The sequence below is a fragment of the Lissotriton vulgaris genome, chromosome 1_1 (genome assembly GCF_964263255.1).
Source record: "Lissotriton vulgaris chromosome 1_1, aLisVul1.2, whole genome shotgun sequence".
NCBI classification, from domain to species: Eukaryota; Metazoa; Chordata; class Amphibia; order Caudata; family Salamandridae; genus Lissotriton; species Lissotriton vulgaris.
The window spans coordinates 1,010,430,648-1,010,444,082 of record NC_141685.1 but is presented as its reverse complement, the minus strand read 5'-3'; the positions used below and the strand labels follow the sequence as shown (position 1 = coordinate 1,010,444,082).

At 46.6% G+C, this 13,435-nt stretch overlaps 1 protein-coding gene across 1 annotated transcript in view; it reads left to right on the top strand.

The window, feature by feature from the left end:
- Nucleotides 1–11,212, top strand: part of LOC147748411 (uncharacterized) — a 58,100-nt gene extending 46,888 nt beyond the window's left edge. The window contains exon 3 of the mRNA XM_086936429.1: nt 10,341–11,212. Within this exon, the coding sequence (XP_086792555.1) occupies nt 10,341–10,513 (173 nt within the window). The 3' untranslated portion in view covers nt 10,514–11,212. The remainder of the gene's footprint in view (nt 1–10,340) is intronic.
- The last annotated feature ends 2,223 nt before the right edge of the window (nt 11,213–13,435 follow it).

Below are 13,435 nucleotides of genomic sequence, written 5' to 3'. Positions count from 1 at the left end.
GATGCTGCCCAGTCTGGTTCCAGGCCTTCCTTTAGCACTGTCTCTGTAGGTGATGATTTGTGCATGCTGGCAGACCAGGGCAATTGTTCCTCTCTTGTTTAATTAGATTTGTCTGAAGCGTTCGATAAGGTGGCCCAAGATAATCTTATTTTCCTTCTTTCAGAAGTTGGCATTAACAGTACTGCTTTAAAGTGGATTAAGGCCTACCTGTCCAACCTCTCTCAAGCAGTTCATATCTCTACGTATGATTCTGATTTCAAGGCTATCACTCGTGGTGTTCCTCAAGGTTCTTCCCTTAGCCCTAGTCTTTTTAATCAATCTCAGTTCTTTTTTTAATCTATATGTTCTCATTAAACTGATCCCTTTGGCTGGTCTCAAATTGATGAGCTATGTGGGTGACACACAAATTGTTGTCTCATTTGATGACCAGGTACTATACTCCCTTCCATGACTCTATGCTTGCTTTGGATGAGGGAGGACTTCCTGAAAGTTCATACTGAGAAACCAAGATTATCATCTTCTCAGGCAAAGTCTACTTGCCGATCTTTGGCTGCCCAGCTTGGCCCCTCCCACGCATGCGTCAGTGGTCAGAAACCTGGGAATTTTTTTCTTTAATATTGATCTTTCCTTTTCTTTGCAGAATAATAAGGTACCAGCTTTCTGCTTCTTTTAGCTTGAAGTCTTGCACAAGAGTTTTCCATTTTTACCACCCGAGTCACATCCGTTAGTGATCCAGGCATCGATCTTAAGGTTAGAGCCTTCACCAGTAGCGATTTTTGCTAACTTGGTAACGAGGATTTAGAATTGGGTGCGCCTTGTAGGGGGCGCAGACCGTCCACTTCCTTGTTTTTTGGTCCTGACGAAAACCTGGTATATCCCATCTAAGGTTGAAACATGTAGACCAGATCACATACAGAGATACCTTTGGCCGTAACTACCCTCATAGTATCTCACTACACTTTTTTAACATTGTCCAGTTGCTTGTAAATAAAATTTATCTTCCCACATAGTTAAACCAGGACAATTTTTAACACACTTTTTCTGCACTTACACCCACAACCAGCTCCACTGTAATTCAGGTGTTGTAGCACACCCTGGTGACGCTAGGCCACCAGGGTGGACCCCGATGATGAAGCATGTCACCACTAGGTTGGTGAGTGAGGGGCTTTTAACAAAAGGATACATTCTTTCCTTTTGTCATTTACACACCCCATTAGGAATTTTTCTTGATTCTCTATGGTGGTACTCCTCTCTTTGTTTATTTAATCGATCTTAAGGCACCTGGATAACTTCAATGAGTTGCGTCTTAGTTCACCACTTTATTTACTATAAAGACTCCAACAAATTCAGAATTTTGTTGCCAGGTTGGCTCTTAATGCCCTGCATACTGCATCTGAATAAACCTCTTTCAAAATGCTGCACTGGTTGCCAACCTTTAAGAGGGTCCTGCATTAGATTTACACCTTGCCAGGCCCTGGGCCCTGGCTATTTAAGGCATAAATGTATTCATTCTTCTTCTCCTCTGCAGCTGGGATTAAGCAATGCCTGCCTGCTAGCTGCTCCTAAGTGTTGGCGTGTTCCGATAGGAGGGCGAGCTTTCTCAGTTTTAGCCACTCAGCACTGGAGCCAGCTCCCTCCACATCTAAGAGCTTTTGGTCAGTTAGTGTCATTCTGGAAACTCCTGTAGACTTTGCTCTTTGAGAGCTAGTGGCCACCTCTCTGTAGCGTTAAGCTGTGTTTAGCACCAGGACAACTTTTGTGTATTTGCAAACTATATAACATTTTAAATCAATTAATCAGACAATAAGATACGTTTACAGACAAATAAACTAAAAGTGCCTGTTCTGACCACATTCTAACTAACCAGCATCAATAATATAGGTTGTGTACAGTGCTTTTGGACTTACTCCAGTGGCAAGAAAAATAAGAGATCAGAAGACGTACCACATGTGAAGCACAGGGAGGAGGATCAGTTAATCAACTTGAGCCAACAAGGGCTAGGGAAAAGGCTTTCATGTCTAAATGATGGACTGCCTTGTTTGTGAAATCGACTAGTTATACTCTGGTGTGCACAGAACCAGCCCTCCCCTCGCCCACCTCCACTCCCCCCCCCCCCCGCCGATTAAAAAAAGAGAAAGTGCTTGAGGCTGTCCAACAGAGGCATACAATGTCCCATGATGGATATCTTACATACATATTGAAATACAATGAATATCATTAATATAGTCTGTGACTTTCCAAGAATATGGATCCAGAACTCATGTACCACCATTGTACAACCCTGTCCCATATTGTTCATGAAGGTCAGATCAATGCTAAATTTTCAAGACATCCACATGGAATAAATTCACATGAATTGACCTAAATTATTATTTACATGTCGGAAGCCGGGAGCTGGCGGTACTCGTATACTTTGCTCAAAGCACTTTTAAAATTGTATTTCCATTGTGTGGTGTCACGTACTGTGTTTTTAAACACGGCTGGCATCTCGCCTGCTACTCTGTCTTGTAGCGCACAGCTGATTACAAGCTGTCGCGCTTTCTCCTCTCTCCCAAAGCGGCCGCCATCAGAGCAGGCGTGCGCGCTGACCATGCCCCGTTGAGGCCACGCCCCCTCCTCTGACTACATAATCGCCGATGTTAGCGGCTGACAGACAATTCCTTCCCAGTCCTGAGGTGGAAGCCGGGAGCTGGCAGTACTCGTATACTTTGCTCAAAGCACTTTTAAAATTGTATTTCCATTGTGTGGTGTCACGTACTGTGTTTTTAAACACGGCTGGCATCTCGCCTGCTACTCTGTCTTGTAGCGCACAGCTGATTACAAGCTGTCGCGCTTTCTCCTCTCTCCCAAAGCGGCCGCCATCAGAGCAGGCGTGCGCGCTGACCACGCCCCCGTTGAGGCCACGCCCCCTCCTCTGACTACATAATCGCCGATCTTAGCGGCTGACAGACAATTCCTTCCCAGTCCTGAGGCGGAAGCCGGGAGCTGGCGGTACTCGTATACTTTGCTCAAAGCACTTTTAAAATTGTATTTCCATTGTGTGGTGTCACGTACTGTGTTTTTAAACACGGCTGGCATCTCGCCTGCTACTCTGTCTTGTAGCGCACAGCTGATTACAAGCTGTCGCGCTTTCTCCTCTCTCCCAAAGCGGCCGCCATCAGAGCAGGCGTGCGCGCTGACCACGCCCCCGTTGAGGCCACGCCCCCTCCTCTGACTACATAATCGCCGATCTTAGCGGCTGACAGACAATTCCTTCCCAGTCCTGAGGCGGAAGCCGGGAGCTGGCGGTACTCGTATACTTTGCTCAAAGCACTTTTAAAATTGTATTTCCATTGTGTGGTGTCACGTACTGTGTTTTTAAACACGGCTGGCATCTCGCCTGCTACTCTGTCTTGTAGCGCACAGCTGATTACAAGCTGTCGCGCTTTCTCCTCTCTCCCAAAGCGGCCGCCATCAGAGCAGGCGTGCGCGCTGACCACGCCCCCGTTGAGGCCACACCCCCTTTTTTCTTGGGATAAATGTGTACGTACAGGAAGCGCAGCGGACGAGCGCAGCGGGAGCGCCTAAGGCAAGCCCGTCTGCGCCCGTCATCGCCAAGACATCGCCTCTCGCCAGACCCCCTGCACAAAATCCCCAGCTTAGAGTCTGCTATGACAGAGAACATCTTTTCGCACTAAATACCAGCACCAGATGCGACAAGCTTGGAGGATGTCTCGGACAAACAGCACTTCACTGTGAGTCCTGTAAATTTACTACACCTAAGCCTAGCCTAGCTAGCTGTATAGCGACGACACCTAAGCTTTCTCCCCTTCGGGTTCTCCAACTGAATGTCAGATCCCTCGCGAAGCATCATGCGGAAGTCCACACTCTTATAACGGACGAAAACCCTGATATTCTGTTCTTATGTGAAACCTGGCTTCATGACGACCAGACTAGCATTTTGAACCTTACGCTGCCCAATGGTTTCTCCATAAAACTGGTTAACAGAGACTCTAGGGGCGGGGGAATAGCCGTTATATACCGAACTACGTATAACTGCTCCTTCACGAAAGAAGATATCTGGGGTTGCGAATGTGCACGATTCAAGATCTCCATTTGCCCTCAATTCACCCTCTCTGGGCTTTACATCTACCGGCCACCAGGTCCTTCTGCCAGATTCATTGATGAACTCCTAGAAATATCCCATACTTTGGCAGTCTCCTCTCCCAATTTCACCATACTGGGTGATCTTAATCTCCACTTAGACTCTGTTACTGAACCCACCATTAAAAACCTGTTGGCCGACCTTACGGCCCTGCAGCTAAACTCCCTGGTCCACTCCCCCACTCACACTGCCGGGCACATATTAGATCCTATTTTTACCAACATTTTGGAAGCTAGTGTTGAGTCCCCTGAACCCATGGGTTGGACCGACCACTTCCTCGTCAAACTTATCATTATGGCAAAAAAAACGCCCGCTAAAGTTGCGGCTAACTCCTGCCACAAACGGCCATGGCACAAACTCTCTTCTGAAGACCTCATTAAAAACCTAGGAGAATTCCATCCCCCCGACGAGAACAGAGATATTAATACAGCCTATGCTGCTTTTCACGACTGGATCGTTACAGGGCTTGATGCCTTAATTCCGGCTAAATGGACAAAAACTCGCAGCTCCCCCACCAACCCATGGTACAATGAAACGCTCAAAACCTTACGGAAGGATTGCAAGAAAGCTGAACGCGAATGGAGGAAAAACTACGTAGATAGCGACAAAGCCCTCTACTTGTCAAAACTACGCACGTATCACAAGGCAATACGTACCACCCGAGCCTCCTTTTACGCAAAGGAAATTAAACTAAGCACCAACCCCACCAAAACGATCTTTAAATTAGTTCAAAGCCTCCAAAAGGTCTCCAACCCGGTCTCCTGCATTACTTCCTCGAAACAGTGTGAAGACCTTGCCACCTTTTTCATTGAAAAAGTAAGGAAAATCTATACTTCCTTTCCTCAAGAGGAGCCTGTGCCCATCAACACTTCCAACTTTGCGGTGGATACGTCGAAATTGTCAAGAATACCTGACATATCCCTCGACGACCTTGCAAAACTGTGCAGACAGGTTAAGTCTGGTTCCCCCACAGACCCCATGAGACCAACTAAATTCTTGGACTCACTGGAATTCTTCCTTCCCTCGCTTTCCAGCCTACTCAATCTCTCTTTTTCCTCAGCTGTGGTTCCCACCTGCTGGAAATCTGCATGGGTTTCTCCCATTATTAAAAAACCCACATTAGATCTCACAAAACCAGAAAATTACAGACCCATCTCGCTGCTCCCCTGGACGTCTAAACTGGCTGAAGCCCATATTAACAAAGTGCTATCCCATCATATGCTGCAAAACCACGTCCTGGACCCTTCCCAAAATGGCTTCAGGCCAGGACACAGCACCGAGTCGGCCCTGTTGACCACCACGGAACACCTTCGGGGTGTCCTGGACGCTGGTCAAAGTGCCGCGCTGATCCTGCTGGATCTCAGCGCGGCCTTTGACACGGTCTCACACAACATCCTGTTGAACCGACTTGAGGCCATAGGGATCAACAAACTCGCCCTTGATTGGTTCCGGTCCTTCCTAAAGGACAGGTCCTTTCAAGTTTCAGCCCCACCCTACATCTCCCAACCCCATCCCATCGAACAGGGAGTTCCCCAGGGATCGGCGCTAAGCCCATCCCTTTTCAATCTGTACGTCCAGCCTCTTGCAGCAGTGGCAAAAGAGTGGGACCTTACGCTTGTGTCGTATGCCGACGACACACAGCTGGCCATCACACTCTCTGAAGGCCCTTCTACCTCAGCCACTAAATTAAGGGATGGGCTAGCGGCAGTTGTACAGTGGATGACACGCAACTGCCTGCAGCTGAACGTCGGGAAAACGGAGGTGCTTCTCCTTGGCAAAAACCCTAGCTACTGGAGCGATCATTGGTGGCCCTCTTTGCTTGGCCCCACCCCCGTGCCAAAAGATGTTGTGAAGAACCTAGGTGTCTGGCTCGACTCCTCTCTCAATTTTCAGTCCCACACAAAGAAAGTGGCAGCTACGTGTGTGGGTCTAATGAGGAGTCTTAGCCCGATACTCCGTTTCTTCGACTCCAGAACCCGCCAACTTATCATCCAGTCCATGATTCTTGCCCGGCTGGACTATGCCAATGTGCTATTCTTGGGGGCAAATAAAGCAGAATTAGCACGGCTGCAACGCATTCAGAACTCGGCCGCCAGAGCTGTGGTTGGCCTCCCACGCAGGTGCTCTGCCAGAGCTACCATACGTAATCTGCACTGGCTGCCAATTGAATCCCGAATTCATTTCAAAACCCTTACCACTGCATTCAAAATTCTTAATTCAGACTGCCCTGAACTCTTACGCCCGCTCCTTGTACCCTACACTCCTCAGCGTACCTTACGCTCACTGGGCAACACCTTGTGACGGTCCCCCGATCCAGGCTTTGTAGAATGGGCGGACGTTCCTTCAAAGTCTTGGGGGCAAGACTTTGGAACTCTCTGCCTCTACATATCCGCACTCTAACCAACTTGACTGCCTTTCGAAAAGAACTAAAAACTCATCTCTTTTCCCTCATCTAGTCTTCTGTTGGTTATCCCCCTCCACCCCTCAGGTACTGGTTAGGTCAGCGCCGGGACGCTCCGTTGCTGGGGCAGCTGTTTGCGCTTTAACAATTGGATAACATAACATAACATAACATAGTTGGGCCAACGTTAAACAACCCTTCTGTACACCATGGGCAATAAAGTAAACAGGTACAAATCTGAAATTGATATCATGATATTGTTTTCTTAAAAAGATTTTCATGGCACCAATCTTGGGGTCTGTGAAGACAGATAAGAGATACAGAGAGTTGGGGACTAGTAAACTCCACAACTTCAGATGGTATGAATTACAGTTGCAATCGATATAAAGTCAAATATGGCTGATGTGTAGCAATCTGAATATAAATACCATACGGGTGGAAGGTATGCTGACTATTGATTGATACTAATATGGTGTAGTAAGGGAAAACTCCAGCATTCTGAATTAAAGTCCTGTCTTAAAATTCTGGTCTAATAATAAAAAAATCTAAAGTGATGTACCGCGAGATGAGGAAGCAAGGCTATAATTACTTTTCTCGTCTTCTAGTCTATCACCCTCAGACTTGAGCTGACCTTGGAATCTGCTGCTGCTTACCATCCTGTTCTCTTTATATGTGTATTCATTGAAGTTTCTCGGCCTCTTTGTTTTCATACCAGCCCATCTCTTTTTTGGTATTTTCCATGTATGCTGTCCTTTGTCCTTCCTGGATGTCAGGCAAACAGGAAGTTTGCCGGCTTTCAATTTTTTTTTTAATTCTGAGGGTTTTAAGTGCAAAGAAGGGAGGGACTGGGGGGGTACGTTGTGCTGCAAGAGCATCGAGCAAGCAGAAGATCGGAACCAAAAATATTGTGTGGACAGAATATTGTGTCAAAAATATCAAGGATCAAAATATGGAGAAGCAGTGACGGCCGGTGCAGGTAAGAGGAGAGGGGCAGGAGGAGAGGAAGGGCGAGACGATGAGGGAAAATAAAATAAAAGGAAAGCACTTTCCTTGCGCTCGCCGCATTGCCAAGTCGGCGAGCGCAAGGTGACTGGTTTTCTTTTTTTATTTTCCCATCGTCGGCATCTGTCGACTCGTCCTTACCCCACACCACCGCTCTTACCTGTCGAGAAGGTAAGTGCAAATAGGTAAATATACATTTACTATTCTTAACTCCAAATTTACATACTTTGAAGATATATTAATCATCAAGGTACATATCTGTGGAGTTATGTATAGTAAAACTTTGCTTACCTATAGAAACTTACCTTCACAATATTTTTGTCCTCAATATTCTTGACAAGATATTTTGTCCCACGATATTTGTAGTTCCAATATTCTGTCACGCAACTGTCCTGATTCAGGTGATTCTGGGCCCTGCTCAATCACTTATCCTACAGCTGGAGGGAAGAGGGGCAGGAGGTACCTTCTATTTTTTGCCCCTCTCTGTGGACCCGGTTCACAAAGAAATATGAAGTCTACTTTTCTAGGCCTACTCTGATGTTTGGAACGTTTTCCTGATTGTATGGATTCACAAACAATCCTAGGGCTAATGTAAGAAATCTGCTTCTGTCATGGGTTTCCTGCAGCACTCCTGTGCACAAAATGTACACATATGGAATTTGCATTATATGGAAATATTTGCTAATGGAAACGCAAATGTAACCTTTTTTGTTCAATGAAAAAAAACTAATTTTCTCAGCCTAACCATGCACTCCATAAGGATGGTGATGTTTCCCCCTTTCCTACTTAGAAAGGCACACAGGGCCCGATGTAGGTCAGTCGGTAACGGCCGAAAATCAGTATTTTCGGCTGTTTACGATCGGTAAACAGGTGAATGGCATGTAGGGGGCATTATTTACCGAATCGGTAAAATTACCGATTCGGTAATTTTACCGATTCGGTAAAATAAAAGATCGGTAAATTTACCGATTCGAAGCCACCCATATGTAGGTGGGACTCTTCAGAGTCCCAGGAGCCTTAACGAATCGGTATTTTACCATCAAATCCAATTTGATGGTAAAATACCGATTCCGGTGTGCATGCGCATGTGTGCATGCAGACCTATGCCATGTGACAGGCAGACCTGCCCTTAGGGCAGGTATGCCTGCCACATGGCACCCATGCCTGTTTTGGGGGTGCCAGAGGGTGTCAAAGTGACACCCCCTGCACCCTTGTGAAATTCGGTACTTACCGATTCGGTAAATACCGAATCGGTAATGCCCATAGGAATGAATGGGCATTACCGATTCGGTATGTACCGAATCGGTAAATACCGAATTCATTCGATTCGGTATTCCAGCACATCTGGAATACCTACATGTCGGACCCATTGATTTACCGATTTTAAATTACCGAATCGGTAAAATTCGGTAATTTAAAATCGGTAAATCGTTCCTACCTACATCTAGCCCACACTCCTTTCAAATGAGCACATTTACATGTGTTGACGGTGAGAGAGACTGTCTGCAAGATGTGTGTAAGGGCCCACCTACTTCTGCAGGATGCTTCACCGAGCATCACACACTACCCGACCACTGGAAATAAACCTTTGAAGCACAGAGTCCACCAGTCCTGAATCTGTGCTACAAGATGTGGAATTTATATTCGGTGAAGTGTGTTTTTGGGCCGCTCACACCGTTTACATGCTTACAAATATTAGAGAATCGGGTCCAGAGACTACGTTTGAGAGCACCAACAGTGAGAATCATCAAACCAACAGCATGAAAGACTATCAGAACTGAAACAAGTAAGGAAAAGAGAGTCAACACTGAGTAAAGGACAGGCAAGTTTTAACACGTGAAGTAGCAAGAATTGTACAAGCTCTGTCTTCGAAAACTGCATGGGACCATGACCGCACAATATACATATGTGAAGAAGGTTAAAAGGGGGGTTAGGGGTGACAAACAAGAAGAAAATAGCTTAGGGTAGCAGAAAAAGCATTCTAAACTCAGGAGTAATTCATTGCTGCAATTCTCCTCCCTGTGGGTGGCTGGGAGTTCGCACCATTGATTCAGTCAAACCCTAATAAAAGGCTTATTGCCCCCTCAATTATACATTTTAAGAATTTTGGAGTTCACCAAGGAGTTGCATGCCCAAATAGAGGCGGAAGAGCAAGTGACTTCTTAAGTTCATTATCCCCCGAGGTGACTTGCTATAGCCTTATAATGTACCTAATAGGCAGCTTACACTAACTAATATAATAAGCCATTACGAGCTAGTAGTGATGTTGTTATGTTATAAAAGATGCATTCTGAAGTTATAACATTCGTGTAGTAAAGAAAACAATGTAAGCCACAATATAGACTGGTAATGCCAGCAGCATATCAGGGGGGATGAACACAATTCCTAGATATCCTCCCAACGCTGCCGCTCTCTGATTCTACAACCTTAATTTGAGTGGGTGTATTCCACTCTACCTATGTCCTGAAGTTATCTTTACGACTATAGCAGACTTTAAACACCCAACTACAATACTTTAAACCTCATGCCTGCATCTTCCAGAGGACCACTGAATCAATTCTTATATTAGCAGAGTTGTCTCTTGCTTGGGTTCTTCCAAGTGGAACTCTTTCTGGGGGGGCGAATGTCTTGCAACAGAGTTCCCCCTGCCTTCAATGATCCTATGCCATTATAATTATATTATTAATTAGATCACAATTTAGCATAAGTATTCACATACTTATTTTTTAACAGATTGAATTCAGGTGTTTGCCATTTTAATGTGATGGTCTTCTCTCCTCCCTTTCCGTGTAGGAGAAAAGCCCCATAAGTGCCAGGTGTGCGACAAAGCCTTCAGCCAGAGCTCCAACCTCATCACTCACAGTCGCAAGCACACCGGGGTGAAGCCATTCGGCTGCAGCATCTGTGGAAAGGGCTTTCAACGCAAGGTTGACCTTCGGCGGCACCAGGACACACACAGCCTTTAAGTTGACTCCTAATCATTGATTCCTTGGGATCTTCACAGTGCAGGAATAAGGAGCAAACCATCTTAGATGTCTCTATAATAAGAGGACTGAATGACTTTGTTTATGATAGAGTGTCAGTCCACGGGCACCTCACGCCGGCAGCGGTATTCCATGGAGCTTGATGTGTTGTGGTTGTGGTGTGTTGTGTTTTCCTGAGTAATTAAGATGTTAGATGAGTAAGGAGATTGTGAGTTGTGTGGGTGGGGAGGTATGTGATCTCTTCTTGTGGCCTAGTTGGTTATGTGCCAAAAGAGGGGGTCTTCAGTACTGGGCCCACTCAATAGCCGGTAGACCCCAACATCACACAGATGTCCAGTGTGAAGCATTGTTTGCTGAGAGTGCCTATGCCCTAACACTTTGCCCGCAAGTATCTGAGGCAAAGCTCAATCTGTGCTCCTGGAACCTAGCTGTTCTTACAAGCAGAGGAGGGACAATACTGGGTGCTGTTGACAACACACGCTAGATACTTTCTAGGGATATATATTTGTGTAATTGTGTGTGGGGGGATGTAGCTGAGCACTTTGGGACTGATAGTGTTCTACTTATGGCTATGGGAGAGTTCTAGATGGAGCAATTTTAAATGTTTGATGCTAACTTTATTTTTGTGATAATCATGAGGTATTTGAAAAATTAAAGCTACATGCCAAGTTTTGACAGACATAAACTGATGAACCTTTCTTCAAATCTCTATTCTAGTCTCCTAGTGTTTGAGCCGTTTTGTTATACACAAGCCATCAAGACTCTAGTTTTGTGGCTTAAGCAGAAAAATTTATTTTTAGGTTTCGACTGGCGTTCACTGCGCAGCCGAGATTTTTTGATTTCCAGTACTGGGGCTTTAACCCGCCTCTCTCTTCCATTGGCTAGCTCCATAAATGGAGGCTAGCCATTGGAAGAGATGTGTCAATCATTCTGGGAGCAGATTCGTGGGCGTTTCTGTGTTTTTTAAGCCCCGCCCCCTTTGTTTTGTCATGCAGAGGTGGGCCATAGTATTTATTTTTTCTTCAGGGCTGTTTTTTCGTCATTGTTAAAGGTTCTCTTGCCAGGATGGACGTAGCGATTGCTTCGCTGCAGGCGCGCACCCCTCTTCAACCCCGGAGAGCCTGCGGAGGGCAACGCCGGAAGAAGTAGTCCTCAGGTGAGTGCTTGCTGTTGTGCTTCCCGCCCGCTCCCCCCCCCCGCGTTCGTTGTGCTTGTCTTGTTTATATTGTGTTTGTATTTCACTGCACCATCAATGTCTCCCTTAACTGGCCAGGAGTCCCTCCTACGCACATTACATTAGCTTCATAACTTCTAGCCAGTACTGGGCTTTAAACCACTGCTAGTAGATCTGGTTTTGTCTCACTGCTAACACATTCTCAGGAGTTCCTCCTCCCCTCCCACATTGCCCGCTCACGTCGCACATTCGGGCTTGCGGCCAGACGACCCCCCCCCTCCTCCTGCAACATAACCTAGTTTGCACCCTGCTTGTTTAAATAGTGTTATCCACGCCTTTAGTAAACACCTACATGTTGTTACTTTTCTGGCGTCATAGAATGTCTACATTGTGAAATCAACTAGAATAATACATGTCAGTCGATAACTTTATTTCGGTCCCAACGGACCATAAAAGTACAAAGTTAAGTACATACATGCGAAGACAATAAAAAGAATAAATAACATTTAACAATACAAGGACAATCACAATCATATATATACATTATTAACAAGGTTAAAACTATGCATCCATCCCATGATAAAACCAGATTCAAAATTCATTATAGTTATCGACGATAATCATTAAGTTTTGTACAAATATTCCAGCTAATTCAGTAACTGGATACTTTCCTTTTAGCCGGAAGTAAAAAAAGAGGAAGTAATTTCAGCACAAAAGATGATTAATTGGGGGGGCGTGGCTAGCGGCCGACAATGGCGGCAGCAAAATAGAGAGGCTCCTGGCGTAAGGCGGCATCCCACTAAAATCCGCAACTACATCCGATCATTATATTGCTCAGAAGGGGTGCCCCGGGTCCTGTGACCGAGCGGCAACTCACGGAGCAAATATGCAGCGGTGGAGCACCAGGAAACGACAAGGTGACGACGCGACTGGCGGGGCCTGGCACCAGCCGGCAAGCAGCGGTTTGTGGTGAGAGCGGCGCCCGAGCGGAGGTGCAGCATCGGCGGGGGCCGACTGCCGGAAGTGAACGCAGGGAGGCGAGACCAAAAAATAGCCGGTGAAACGCCCGGAGGGACGGCAGGACTCGTCCGTGGCCTAAGAGAGGGAGGCGCACTGCGGTTCTGGACGGCAGGAAACGGCAACAAAGAAGAGGAACGGCCATCACGACGCAGACAAAAGCGGCGCCGCCCCATGCAGCGGTAACAGGTCAGGTGGAGAGATCCCTTGGATGGCGGACGCTAAGCAACTGCACGAAAGACTCCGTATACCCCTGCAGAGTGAGGGGACATAAGGGGAAGAGAACAAGAGCGAGGCGCATAAACCCCCCAGCGAGTGCAATCGCCAGAGGCCCCCCCTCTCATTTCCGCATCGCAGAAACACTCGGACACACTCACACAGGCAATGTGGGGCCGAGACTGACTACAGCGGACATAAGGGGTGGCAGAGCGCCATTCGTATAAGAGGTCCAGGCAGAACCGCTCTCCAGGACGGCAGAGGCTTGGCAGGAGCAGCAAAGGAGCGTACGGGAAAGGCCAGAGAGGGGGTCAGTGGAGGATTGCCAACCGGGAAAGTGTCGCAGTGCGTCTGCATGCACCAGCAATTGGGTCAAACGCCAGCCTGAAAGCGCGACTCAGGGATGTGGTATCTCTAATGCTCTTCTGCTCCGCTGACATAAAGTTGCACGAGCCATACAAAAGGGCGACTGTATTGGCAGACCCAAGTTGCTCATA